Here is a 14,140-nt window from a genome sequence, read left to right on the forward strand (position 1 = left end):
CTCAAATACTGGTGGTGGGCTCTTTCAAAGCTAGATATGTGGCTATAACCATAGCTAAAAATTATGCTATTGTTAATGGTATATTGGGGCACAGTGTGTAATATATTGATTACATATGATGCCAGTTAGGATACATTATATAAATAGTATTATGAAGTCCCTATGATGGAGGAGGTGCAATGAGAGGCACACTTTTTCCACATGTGGTGGCATTGTCCCTTATTAGCTGCCTTAAGTTATTATATTATCTAACATTGCCAAAAAAAGTTGTATAGCCTTGCCTGGCCTTAACTGTTTTATAAAACACAGAGAATTAAAAAAAACACAACTAATTGTGTTTTAATTAGCACTTGCAGAACAGGAACATGCTAAAAAGTGGAAGTGAGCTTCAGGTGTTTTCATATCAACTGGGCTTAGTAGAATATGGAATATAGCCCTGGCAGAAAATCACAAATCAAAACATGCTACACAAAGGTTTAATCAAGCAGGATTTATTAGTGGAAACTTGATGCATGTTTGTTGCATCTGCCACAGGGTGCAGCAGTCCATTCATTCTGACTGCTTCACAGGTAAAATTTTAGTGATATTCCTTTCAGTTAAACAGTTTTATTAGAACACACAGCAGACTACCTGACATGTGCATGATACACTTTGCCATGCGTGGTGTTTTTTGTTTTTACTTTTGGAATGCTTGCTGTAGTTCAGTTGTTTCCTTTTGCTTTTGTTTTAAGAAGAAAATAAAATAGATTAATATAAAAGCACAACCAAAACAAAATGCATCATGGGAAACGGTTAATTTCATTGCTTCCAATATTGTTATTCCACAAATTTATAAGCACATACGTACTAGGGAAGGCCATAGCTGGTGGAGTACCTGCTTTGCATGTAGAAGCTCCCAGGTTCAATATCCGACACCTACAGGTAGGACTCAGAGAGGTTTCAACCTGAAATCCTGGAGAGCCACTGCTGGTCAATTTGTCAATACTGAGCTAGATGGACCAGTGGTCTGAGTTAGTATAATGTAGCTTCTTAACAAATATTGCATCACATATAACTGTTTATTCTTAACTGTAGTTTACTGGAACAAACTGTCTCCAAGTCATGGTTTATTTCAGTAAACTATAGTGAAGATTCTTGTACTTGTTCTCCGCTCTTCCTCAGTAGCATGTTGGATGCCTTCTGACCTGAGGGGCTCATCTTCCAGCGTCATAACTTTTATATACCTGTTGTCTTTGTCCATGGAGTTTTCTTGGCAGGGATACTGGAGTGGCTTGCCGGTTCCTCCTCCAGGTGGATCACGTTTGGTTAAAACTCTCCACTATGACCTGTTCATTTTGGGTGCCCTGCTTGGCATAGTTCATAGCTTCTCTGAGTTATTCAAGCCCCTTCGCCACGGCAAGGCAGTGATCCATGAAGGGGAGAAGAATCTTCACAAGTAGATCCAGAGCTGATGAAGCGGCTGGGCCAAAGCCGAAAGGACGCTCAGCTGCGGATATGCCTGGAAGCGAAAGGAAAGTCCAATGCTGTAAAGAAAAATATTGCATAGGAATCTGGAATGTAAGAACCATGAACCTGGGTAAGTTGGATGTGGTCAAAAATGAGATGGCAAGAATAAATATTGACACCCTGGGCATCAGTGAACTAAAATGGACGGGAATGGGCGAATTCAATTTGGATGACCATCATATCTACTACTGTGGACAAGAAACCCACAAAAGAAATGGAGTGGCCCTCATAGTCAACAAAAGAGTGGCGAAAGCATCTCAAAAATGATAGAATGATCTCGACACGAATCCAAGGCAGACCTTTTAACATCACAGTAATCCAAGTTTATGCACCAACTACTGGTGCTGAAGAAACTGAAATTGACCAATTCTATGAAGACTTACAACACCTTATAGAAGTGACACCAAAGAAGGTCTCATTTTAGGGGATTGGAATGCTAAAGTAGGGAATCAAGAGATAAAAGGAACAACTGGCAAGTTTGGCCTTGGAGATCAAAACGAAGCAGAGCAAAGGCTAATAGAGTTCTGTCAAGAGAACAAGCTGGTCATCACAAACACGCTTTTCCAACAACACAAGAGACGACTCTACACATGGACATCACCAGATGGGCAGCATCGAAATCAGATTGATTATATTCTCTGCAGCCAAAGATGGAGAAGCTCTATACAGTCAGCAAAAACAAGACCTGGAGCCGACTGTGGCTCAGATCATCAGCTTCTTATAGCAAAATTCAAGCTTAAACTGAAGAAAGTAGGAAAAACCACTGGGCCGGTAAGATACAATCTAAATCAAATCCCTTATGAATACACTGTGGAAGTGAGGAACAGGTTTAAGGATTTAGATTTGCTGGACAGAGTGCCTGAAGAACTATGGATGGAGGCTTGCAACATTATACAGGAGGCAGCAACTAAAACCATCCCAATGAAACGGAAATGCAAGAAAGCAAAGTAGCTATGTAACGAGGCCTTACAAATAGCGGGAGAGAGAAGGCAAGCAAAATGCGAGGGAGATAGTGAAAGATACAGGAAATTGAATGCAGATTTCCAAAAAGTAGCAAGGAGAGACAAGGCGGCCTTCTTAAACGAGCAATGGAAAGAAATAGAGGAAAACATCAGAATGGGAAGAACCAGAGATCTGTTCAAGAAAATTGGAGATATGAAAGGAACATTTCGTACAAAGATTACCATAATAAAGGATAAAAGTGGTAAGGACCTAACAGAAGCAGAAGACATCAAGAAGAGGTGGCAAGAATACATAGAGGAATTATACCAGAAGGATATGGATGGCTCATACACCCCAGGTAGTGTGGTTGCTGACCTTGAGCCAGACATCCTAGAGAGTGAAGTCAAATGGGCCTTAGAAAGCACTGCAAATAACAAGGCCAATGGAAGTGATGGTATTCCAGCTGAACTATTTAAAATTTTAAAAGATGATACTGTTAAGATGCTACACTCAATATGCCAGCAAGTTTGGAAAACTCAGCAGTGGCCAGAAGATTAGAGAAGATCAATCTACACCCCAATCCCAAAGAAGGGCAGTGCCACAGAATGCTCCAACTACCGCACAATTGCACTCATTTCACACGCTAGCAAGGTTATGCTTAAAATTCTACAAGGAAGGCTCAAGCAGTATGACCTTGAGCCAGACATCCTAGAGAGTGAAGTCAAATGGGCCTTAGAAAGCACTGCAAATAACAAGGCCAGTGGAAGTGATGGTATTCCAGCTGAACTATTTAAAATTTTAAAAGATGATACTGTTAAGATGCTACACTCAATATGCCAGCAAGTTTGGAAAACTCAGCAGTGGCCAGAAGATTAGAGAAGATCAATCTACACCCCAATCCCAAAGAAGGGCAGTGCCACAGAATGCTCCAACTACCGCACAATTGCACTCATTTCACACGCTAGCAAGGTTATGCTTAAAATTGTACAAGGAAGGCTCAAGCAGTATGTGGATCGAGAACTCCCAGAAGTGCAAGGTGGATTTAGAGGAGGCAGAGGAACCAGAGACCAAATTGCAAACATGCGCTGGATTATGGAGAAAGCAAGAGAGTTCCAGAAAGACATCTACTTCTGCTTCATTGACTATGCAAAAGCCTTTGACTGTGTCGACCACAGCAAACTATGGCAAGTTCTTAAAGAAATGGGAGTGCCTGATCACCTCATCTGTCTCCTGAGAAATCTCTATGTGGGACAAGAAGCTACAGTTAGAACTGGATATGGAACAACTGATTGGTTCAAAATTGGGAAAGGAGTACGACAAGGCTGTATATTGTCTCCCTGCTTATTTAACTTATATGCAGAATTCATCATGCGAAAGACTGGGCTGGATGAATCCGAAGCCGGAATTAAGATTGCCGGAAGAAATATCAACAACCTCAGATATGCAGATGACACAACCTTGATGGCAGAAAGTGAGGAGGAATTCAAGAACCTGTTATTGAGGGTGAAAGAGGAGAGCGCAAAATATGGTCTGAAGCTCAACATAAAAAAAAACCCGAAGATCATGGCCACTGGTCCCATCACCTCCTGGCAAATAGAAGGGGAAGAAATGGAGGCAGTGAGAGATTTTACTTTCTTGGGCTCCATGATCACTGCAGATGGTGACAGCAGCCATGAAATTAAAAGACGCCTGCTTCTTGGGAGAAAAGCAATGACAAACCTAGACAGCATCTTAAAAAGTAGAGACATCACCTTTGCAACGAAGGTCCGTATAGTAAAAGCTATGGTTTTCCCAGTAGTGATGTATAGAAGTGAAAGCTGGACCATAAAGAAGGATGATCGCCGAAGAATTGATGCTTTTGAATTATGGTGCTGGAGGAAACTCTTGAGAGTCCCATGGACTGCAAGAAGATCAAACGCATCCATTCTTAAGAAAATCAGCCCTGAGTTCTCACTGGAAGGACAGATCGTGAAGCTGAGGCTCCAATACTTTGGCCATCTCATGAGAAGAGAAGACTCCCTGGAAAAGACCCTGATGTTGGGAAAGATAGAGGGCACAAGGAGAAGGGGACGGCAGAGGATGAGAGGGTTGGATGGTGTTCTCGAAGCTACCAGCATGAGTTTGACCAAACTGTGGGAGGCAGTGGAAGACAGAAGTGCCTGGCATGCTCTGGTCCATGGGGTCACGAAGAGTCGGACATGACTAAATGACTAAACAGCAACATAGTGAAGATTAACTTAGGTTTGAGGTATAACCCTAAACTTTGGTTTAGAACTGAAGAAAGAAGCGAGGCTTTCAATCTCCACACAGCTGTGCCAGAGGAAGGTGTGTGTGGAGGGAATATAGGAGCCTGTAATGTATGTATGTATGTAATGCATGTAATGGTAAGCCAAAGTTGAGCAACTTAACACATACCTTTTCTTTGTGCTTTGTATTATTATTGTTTATTGTCACAGGACAGTTCACAGCATCAAAATGCAAAATGAGAACACAAAATACATAATAAAAGAACAAAAACAAATCAATAACCTCCCTTCGAAAGGACATGGAATGATAATCAGCCAAAGGCCTGGTTAAAGAGAAATGTTTTTGCTTGGTGCCTATGTAGTTTATATTATATCTGTAGTTTATATTATTATTTCATCCTTTTTCTACAGTATCACATGAATGCTGTTGGAAAGCATTGGCATACAAAGTATGAAAGGCTTGTGTTTGCTCCTTTTGTTCTGTATAGAAGTGCAATAGTAGCATGGCACCATTTACTAGAGTGGTGATTAAGTAGTATGTTCAGCAAGCTAAAGTCACCCTCTGCTGTTCTTTGGATTGGGAGAAGAGAGAAGAGGATTTTAAAGAGCCAGCTTTCAATCCCATTTTTCCTTTATATTTTTCACATGCAGATCCCTGCCCTAAATTGCTCATTCTTCAACTCCCAAAGGGGCTGTGTATCTGTCGCATTCTGCATTTTGATCTCATGTTTTAAAAAGTGGGGTAGTTATAGGCTTTTCCCCACAAATGTATAATTTTGTCTAAGAACAAAAAAAAAGGTTTGCCACAGACTAGACTCACTAGTTTATTATGCAAGGACTTCAATACAAGAATTTTCTACTTCATCAGATATATTAGCATTCCAAAGAGCACTGTGGTATTATGGGGAAAACAGTGGATGACTGCCAAGAAATATGTAGTTAGCTCCTTAAGTTTTCCTTCTAAAGGAGTGAATGCTGCTACAGCACCAGTAATTTTTGTTAATGCTTTCCTTTAATAGCAGGACAGGATGTTACCATTCTACTGTTTATTGTTTCTGCACTATGGTTTAGCATCCCTGCTGTTCTGGAGGGCATTGTGTTCTCTTAATGTCAATAATGGTAATATAAATCCAGGGTCAACAAGAGTGATGTGTTTTAATAGAAATATTTTCTATTAAAAATGTGCTATAATAAGAACAAAGAAACTTTCTTAAATCTGTATCTGCAAATGGCTCGTATGCTAGTACTATTATTATGAAATCATTTCTGATCTGAAAAATAACAGACTGATAGAAGGCAGTCCAGAGAGAACCTTTAATTATAAATGTAAGAAACTTAAGTAGAAGCAGAGGTTTATATAAATGCCACCATTTTGGCCCACATGTAGAATAGTTGGTTTGTTTATATACATTGTATTGCATTTTCCATAAAACCATTGTGCCCATAGTGCATCAAAAACTATGTTACAACAGTCTAAATACAAGAATAGCATGTATTATATGTAATACAAATTGTATTAACCATAATATCAGTTATACTAGCCATGTTACCTAATATAAAATTACATATGTTATTCATAGTATAAAATATGCATTGAAAAACCATTTACATAATCTAAAAATGGTAATATATAAAATACTGAGTTCATTAAGAATTCATAAGATCGTTAAAGGAGCTCCGCTGGATGAGACAGAAGACCTATCTAGTCTTGAAACTCTTCTTGTAAAATGCCCATGGGAAACTCAACAGGGCATGATGGCTATAGCCCAGATTTATTTCAAACAGGTCAATTTTATGAAAAGTATAAAACAGGGTGTTATCTAGTTGGGGCATTCCGCTTGCACAGTGGATGTCCATTTGCACAAATGGGACTGCCATCTTCCCTTTCTTCCTTTTTCAGACCCCCACATCCTCTTATCTGCTCTGAAGGGTGTATGATCCTCTAAAGTTCCAAGACCGTAAGGTTTATGATGGTGTTAGAGATAAAATACATAATGCTATCATTTCTGAACAGGTTATGCTTTGGCATAAACTGCACCAGCCAGGATTATTAATGGTAACCGTCTGCATTAAGTTCCAAAAGGTTCTTTGTGACCAAGGCCTTCCAGTTGCTCTTCTCCTTTACATTGCCATTAGTAGAAGATTCTTTAACTCGCTTTTGTTTTAATTCTATATATCCCACTTCATCAAAGTTATAACTAAAGTCTGATATGTGGAAGCTCATACGGCCTTTTAATAAATTGGAAATTAATGTTCCACAGGTGATTGTTTTGTAGGCAAATTCTGTCTGAGCCTGCTTTCTTACTAGTATTGATTTAGAGCAGGCATGTCCAAAGTCCGGCCTGGGGGCCAAATCCGGACCCCGGTTGATTTAATCCGGACCCCCAAGCAATTCTGAGAAATGAATCTGTTGCCACCCCCGAGCGCCTGCTGCTCGGCATGTTCTGCCCAGGAGCCAATGCATCACCGGAGAGCTGCAGCTCACCAGCATCAACCCTTGGAACCTCCCACCAGCTGGCTCGCACATGCGCCCTGTTCTATTTTCTGGCCGCTGGCCGGCTCGTGTAGGCGCCCTGCGTGCGGCTCTCTATCGTGGCCACTGGGTGCCTGGTGTGCAGCTCGCTCTCCCGTGCGGCTCGCTCTCCCACCCTCCTGCCTGCGGGTTTCTTGCCTGCTTATTTAACCCTCAGTGAGCAACAACTTTCAGGGGACTGTAATGGATGTGAGGGGTTACTTGTGCGTAACCTTACTTCAGTTCAGTTATTTTGCTTGGCCAACCATGCTTAGGGTCGGAGCTCGCCCTCCGTGACCTGTTAGTCACTTGCAGAATCCGAGAGTGGGCGTCTCTTGAATCTCTTCCAGCATAGAAGCTGTTTGACCCCGAGTCTCCGCCTATGTTCTCTGCGCGGAACGCAGAGTAAGGGGAAGGCAGGGGCGTCCCAGCGCTCTCTCCACTAGATTCGGGGGAAGGGTCTTGGAGCCCTGTCACCAGTTCCTCCATCTCCCTCTCTGCTCTATGGGTGTTACGTTGAAATCCTTCCCCCCTGCCCGTCCCCTCTCCGGCATCGCTCAGGAGCCCTGCCTCCGTTTCTTGCTCTGATGGCAATTCCCTGACAGGGACATTCCCCCCAAAAAAGGAATAAGTTTGTCAACGATGACTTCAATCCTTAAGAAAGCTCAACAAATTTGGGGTAAAATCCTAAAAAAAGCTCAATATGTTCACTTCATCAAATCTGGCCCATTGAAAAGTTTGGACACCACTGACTTAGAACATTAACGGTGATCGTCAGAGAACCTAAATGTTATTGCCAAGTGTGAAGCATAATACTGAAGTTATACATGTGTCAACTAACGGAACCCATGCTAGACATGGAAGGATAGGCTTCCATTGATTAAAATGATTTACATTAATAAAGAAGAAAATCATCATGTTGCAACAGACAAATATGTGTAACTTAATGGGTATATTTCTCCTAGTTCAGTTAAAGTTTAAGTGTGGGGAGTGTCCACAGACACACATGTAACCTGCTGAGTATCTTCTAGTGGTCAGTGGGATATTTTTGCTCAAATCTATGTGACCCTTCAAATGACGCTAAAAGCATAGGTCAGGTTCCTTCTCTTTCTTCCTTCTCTGCATCTTTTAGAATTGGTACTGAAAATAAACATCCTAATCAGCCTTTAGTGTGGTGCACATTACCTACAACATAGAAGCTTTAATTGCATTTTGATTCTTTTTTTGGGGGGGTGTTGTTTCATTGCATTGTCAGCTGCTATTAATTCATGCTCCATGTTGCAGTGATGATTAATTTTTTACATGCCAATTTGTTCTGAGAACATTTCCCCTCTTTAGGATGTAATTTATTTCCTTCCCATTGATAGAATGCTTCTTGGCAAAAAATTGTATACTGGTTTTTTCCCCTGATGAGTGTACCAAAAGTGATTGGGTCCTAATGTGGTATGATGGCTAGTGCCAACAGGCTTGGCCAGTCCCCAGGGGTCCTAAAATATGTTTCTGAATCCTTTGCAGCATACTGGTGTTCTGTGGCAGACGCCGAGGGGCTCGGAAACATGCACATTGATCTAGAAAGTGTCCCCTGTGCACAAAACAGCTACTATTCAAAATTACTCAATTTTTTTGTTTTTAAAAAATCAGTTTAAGTTTAACATCTTGTTGGTCACTAGTGGAGTGCTCGCTCCCTGCCTGTTTGGAATGCTATTCTCAAGGAAGTCTGCTTGGACTTTCTTCTCCATTTCATTTAGGCACTAGGCAAAACATATTTCTGTTTTATTTTGTTTAAAAAATGTGTTTGTATTGTACTTTTTATATCTTATTACTTTATTAGCTGCCCTGGGCACATGAATTTATGCTAAAGGTATGAGACGTAAATTACTGTATGTTATCAACTAAGTATCAGGCCTGTGCCCATTGTGCAGGTCAGAGAAGCCTTGCAAAGCCAAATAGCCCATATACACTGACTAAACTGTTGCCCTAGCCCCTGGATATGTCATGGCACACCATTTTAGGTGGTTCCCTGCTTATCAAGAGCATCCTCTGTTTCCAGATATGGCTCATTAGATTTGTGTGTGGTCTGTTATTGCTGGCTTTCTGTTTGTCAGGAATTCTAGCTGGAGACAATAAAGCTTGCCTGAGCCTTTTCCTATGTATAGTAGGGAGAAAGGAGTTGTCATCTGTAAGGATTGTGAACACATTACAGTGGTACATTAGTTTTTGAAAGTAATCTTTTCCGGAAGTCCGTTCCGGAAGACTGTTCAACTTCTGAAACATTCCAAAACTGAGGCGCAAAGGGTGGCCTGCAAATTCAATAGAGAAAATTGAAAAAAAACCTCAGTGGAAGCCATTTGATGTCCGAGGCACGTTCAAAAACGGAAGCATTTACTTCCGGGTTTTTGGTGTTCGAAAACCAAAACATTCGACTTCCAAGATGGTCGAAACCTAGGTACCACTGTACCTTTAACCCATAAAGACCAATAGCAAAAAGATTTTACTGAACAATATGTGCAATCCAGGATATTCTCTCAAAATTCATCTCTTGATGACTGTAATTCTATGAACACAGCAAGACTGAACTTGGAGTAAACTTGTTTATGATTCTGCTGTACAAGCTTTAAAATGATGTCACTCCTTTACAGAACAAGCCTATGCAAGTTTGCTCAGAATTAAATCCTGTAGAGTTTAGAGTTGCAGCCTGAAATGGTGAAGTGTGTTTGAAAAACAAGGGACTTGACAGATTACCAACCTTATTTTTATTACTTGAACTCTGGAAAGTAGAAACTTTTGAGCACACAGTTGTTTCTGGTATTGTTTTGTAAAATGAGAGCTCAAGATTCTAACAAGATCCCAATGGGCACACATAAGTGCTTTGAGAGAGAGGACTTGGTCTAGTAAAAAGACATTGTGTTATCTCTGATATATCTCACCATTTGGAACTAAATTGGGAATCACTCTCAAACTACTAGGGAAAATATATAATCAGCCAAACAAATTCTTTAGAAGAAACAAAACTCTTCGAAACTCTTAAGGGGAAGGGATGAACCTCAACAGCTACTGATTTGAGTAGCTTTTGGCTCTGCTTGTGGGGCAGGAAATATGTTGGCTGGAGAAAGGAGTGTGGGAGCCCAGGTTCCTGAAGATTCTTCGACACCCTGTCATACTCTGGTATGTTCCCAAACAACTCCATTTTGGGTCATGTAGGACAGTCATGGTAATGGAGAGCTGCACCACTGTCCAAGGAGGACCTTTGGTAGAAGACTTCCTCTCTACAGGCTATAGAAAGTCAAGTTCACACTATCTTATGTCTTCCAAATCACCCCCATGGGTTGTAGGATTGTATCCTTAGGAACCACTATATATTTCCATGTTTTTAATACTATTGAATTTGGATGTGCTGGTTTTTATTGCTTATAAAACTGTTGATCTGCACTTGAAGTTTAGGTAAATTTAGATGTGGCGTTAGTTTGTTAAATGCCTTAATTATATATGTGCAGAAAGGTGGGGGTATATACCTCTTAAACAGGACATTGCATACCTTGTTGTGGACATCTGCTTCAGAGGGATGAAACAACTTTTGCTTGTGATATTATATCTTCAGTATTTTATCACCTTTATAGCAATAGTAATGTATGCTTTTCTTCAGAATAACTGGCATGAAAGCAGTATAAAAGGCTTGCAGAAAAGTTGAATTACTTTCAGCCGTTTTCAGAACATTAACTGTACTAGAGACCTCTCACAGATACTCTGCTTTTAAAGACTGTTGATTATAACCTGTGTATTATAGCTCAAAACTGCTCTGGATTGAGAACTTGTGGACAATGTTTGGAACACCCAGGATGTGGATGGTGCAACGATCCCAGCAACACAGGCAAAGGCCATTGTGTGGAAGGGTCTTCAAGGGGGCCAATGAAGTTGAATGGGATACATTCTACTGAGATGGTTCTTGACAACAATCTTTGTCCCAAAGAGAAAAATTATGATTGGTCTTTTATCCAGTGCCCAGGTAGGATCTCCTAATTATTATTGTTACCTAGATGCAATTAAATTAAAGAACTGTTGTGCTGGGTAGGAGATATATATGCACACTCCTTCTGCCAGTTTCTGAATATTAAAATAAATGGAAGCAGAGGAAAGAAGCAAGTAGGTGGAAGAAGTAAAGTCAAGGGCAGAAGGGAAAAGTAGTTGAACTCTAGAGCAGATTTATGTGGAACCCTTGAACTTATTCAGCTATTCTAATTTGGTTCTAATCCATGATTAATAGATCATAGATACCTCAGCTAGATACAAAGGCAGTTTTTCATTACAGAATAAATAGAGGTTCTGGAACTTCACATCTTGATGCATTTACAGTCAACACCACTCCTGACTCAAGTGATTAAGCATCATGGGTTTGCAATTTCTTCTCATTTCACCAGTAAGTTTTAAAAACCAAATTTCGGTGCAGTTAAAATCCTGAAGAGATTTGCTGTTCTGCAGCAAGGAAGAAATGAGGACTCAATATAGGCTTTTATCCCTATCTTTAATTGTATTTTATTATTTTTAGAATTTTATAAATCTAACTCCTTATTCAAGCATCCAGTGAGATATGCAGAACACAAAAACTCACAATAAAAATAAATCAAAACCACTATACTTTTATAATCAATTTTCAAAGGCTTATATGAACAAGTTGGGTTTAAGAATTTCCCTTGAATACAGTTACAGGTCACAACCGTCTGAATCTCAAGCTGCATGTTTGCCCTTCTCTGCATGCTCTCTTACTAAGTTATCAAAGCAGAAAGACTATATTAGTAACTGTTGGGACAATTAGGGCAGAGCTAAGATGGGGGAGGCACTTTTCATGAACATTTTTGTCTTTTGTGAAAAATGGCCCCAGTGTTAGGTAACTTTAAGGGAACCATCTGCAAACCATAGTGCTCATAGAATAACAGCCATGCTCTTCCCTGATACCCATTCAGAACACAGTGGCAATGCAATGTTTCTTGCTATTAGCTTGACAGCACAAGACAATTCAAGTATCCAGACCTAATAGACTCAATGGTGTTGCATGGTCATCTTGGCTATTGGGCTTGATATAGGCAGCAAGTAGGGTTTTTTTAAAAAAAGAATAGGAAGAAAGACACTAAAGCACCAATGCCAAGTGGAGCAGCAAAGAGAAACAAAGGCATGCTTGTGTGGTTGGTGTCTAGGGATGATCTTGGGCATCCTGATGAAGACTCTCTTTTTCTTTTTTCTCTTTAGCCCAGGTACACTCTCATGAACATTCAGCACAGTCCTAGTAATACTATTCCAAATAATGAATTGATTGCTGATCAGTTGGTTTAATTTAGCACTGTGACATTTGTAACAGACCAGATAAATATCAAAGCTAATAAGTGACGTTAACTATTCCTAAATTTGAGACCATCATCAGGTTTATTAAATTAGTTAATCAGTGTTACAATCTTTAGTTAATCAGTGTTACAAGAAATAATTCAATAACAGAGAAACAATGGATGCCGAATCAAAACAATTTAGCAGTGCTCCGTGAAGAAAAGAATGTAACATCTGCTCATAAAAAACGAATGAGACTAATCCCTTATTAACCTCTGATTATTGTACAAGCACTGAAGCATAATCTGTTTAATAGGTGAAACATGCAGTGTAGTGAAAAAGGCACTTAAGGCATTGGATTGTGGGAAGAAAACTTTTTCTGTTCACTCATTTAACACATAGCTGCTGTCTAGTGTAGCCAATGTAAAAACAGCAGGGAGAAACAGTTTTCATCACAGTTGTGCAGCTGAGTACATTAGTACTTCAGTATATGGTTCCTATAACTGAATGGAAAAATGAAGTATATGATATTCAAGTGTATTATTGAAGGTTCTAGGATCAGAGCCGTGCTTTCTCTCCTAGCATGACACTCTTGGATTAAGCAGTATGAAGTTGGACACTTGATTAATGGTGCTGTAGAGAATGCTTTACAGTATATGGTAAAATGGAATAAAGATCCTAGACATGATAAAGGGGTTAAATTAAGACTAAAACTGAAGCAGTGGTCACTTGGGATGGTGGCAGTAGCACTGAAAACTATACAGCGGAGTGTGTTAATAACATTATAAATAGCCAAGACTACACTCTATCCTTGCTTTCTGACATCAAACTAGACCAACTCCTGGACTCTTGTGCTTCATTCTTCCGAGGGGTGCAGGAAAAATTGCTTTCTTCTTTTATTCATTAACTGGTAATTTTATTCAATAAATGAACTGCAAGCAATGACATCACTTGCAGTATTTTATTTATAGTCCTCTGCTAGCTAGTTTCAAATTGTTAATTTCACTAAAACCTTCCATTATTTCTAAAGTACTAAGCACAATATTCTGTTATCATTCTGTTATCATTTTTGTGAGGAATTATTATTATTTTGTTTAATTTGTATACTGTCCTTGATCTGTAGATCTCAGAGCATAGTAGTTTTCTGTCCTTGTCCAGATAGCCATGTAGCTGGGCCACCGGCTAAAGCAGATGGAAGGTATTCCACACCACTGAGACCACCTGAGCCTCAAGTGACAGCAAGTGACAACAAGGGATCCAGAAGTACCCTCAATTTGTGTACCCACTTTTTCGGAGGAAGTGTAACTCTATCAAGAGCAAGCAACCTCCCATCCATCCAATCTAGGGAACCGTCCACTAGCAGTGCCTCAGTCTTATCTAGAGTGAGCTTCAGTTTCTTGGCTCTCATCTAGCCCATTACCTAGGCAAGACAATGGCCCAGCACATCCACTGCCTCACCTGTAGATGTAAAGGAGTAGATCTGTGCGTCATCAGCATATTGCCAACAACATACTGCAAACCGCTGGATAACAGCACTTAGCAGTTTCATGTAGATGCTAAACAATATGGGATATAAAATCAAACCCTGAGAAACTCAATATTGAAGGCTGCATGGGGCTGA

At 40.1% G+C, this 14,140-nt stretch overlaps 1 protein-coding gene across 3 annotated transcripts in view; it reads left to right on the forward strand.

The window, feature by feature from the left end:
• Positions 1–14,140, forward strand: part of ATRNL1 (attractin like 1) — a 515,103-nt gene that overhangs the window by 141,079 nt on the left and 359,884 nt on the right. For all 3 annotated transcript variants that reach the window (XM_081912145.1, XM_081912147.1, XM_081912146.1), the window contains exon 18: positions 10,991–11,209. In XM_081912145.1, the coding sequence (XP_081768271.1) occupies positions 10,991–11,209 (219 nt within the window). The remainder of the gene's footprint in view (positions 1–10,990; positions 11,210–14,140) is intronic.

This window comes from Podarcis melisellensis, assembly GCF_964234715.1.
Source record: "Podarcis melisellensis genome assembly, chromosome: 5".
Taxonomy (NCBI): Eukaryota; Metazoa; Chordata; class Lepidosauria; order Squamata; family Lacertidae; genus Podarcis; species Podarcis melisellensis.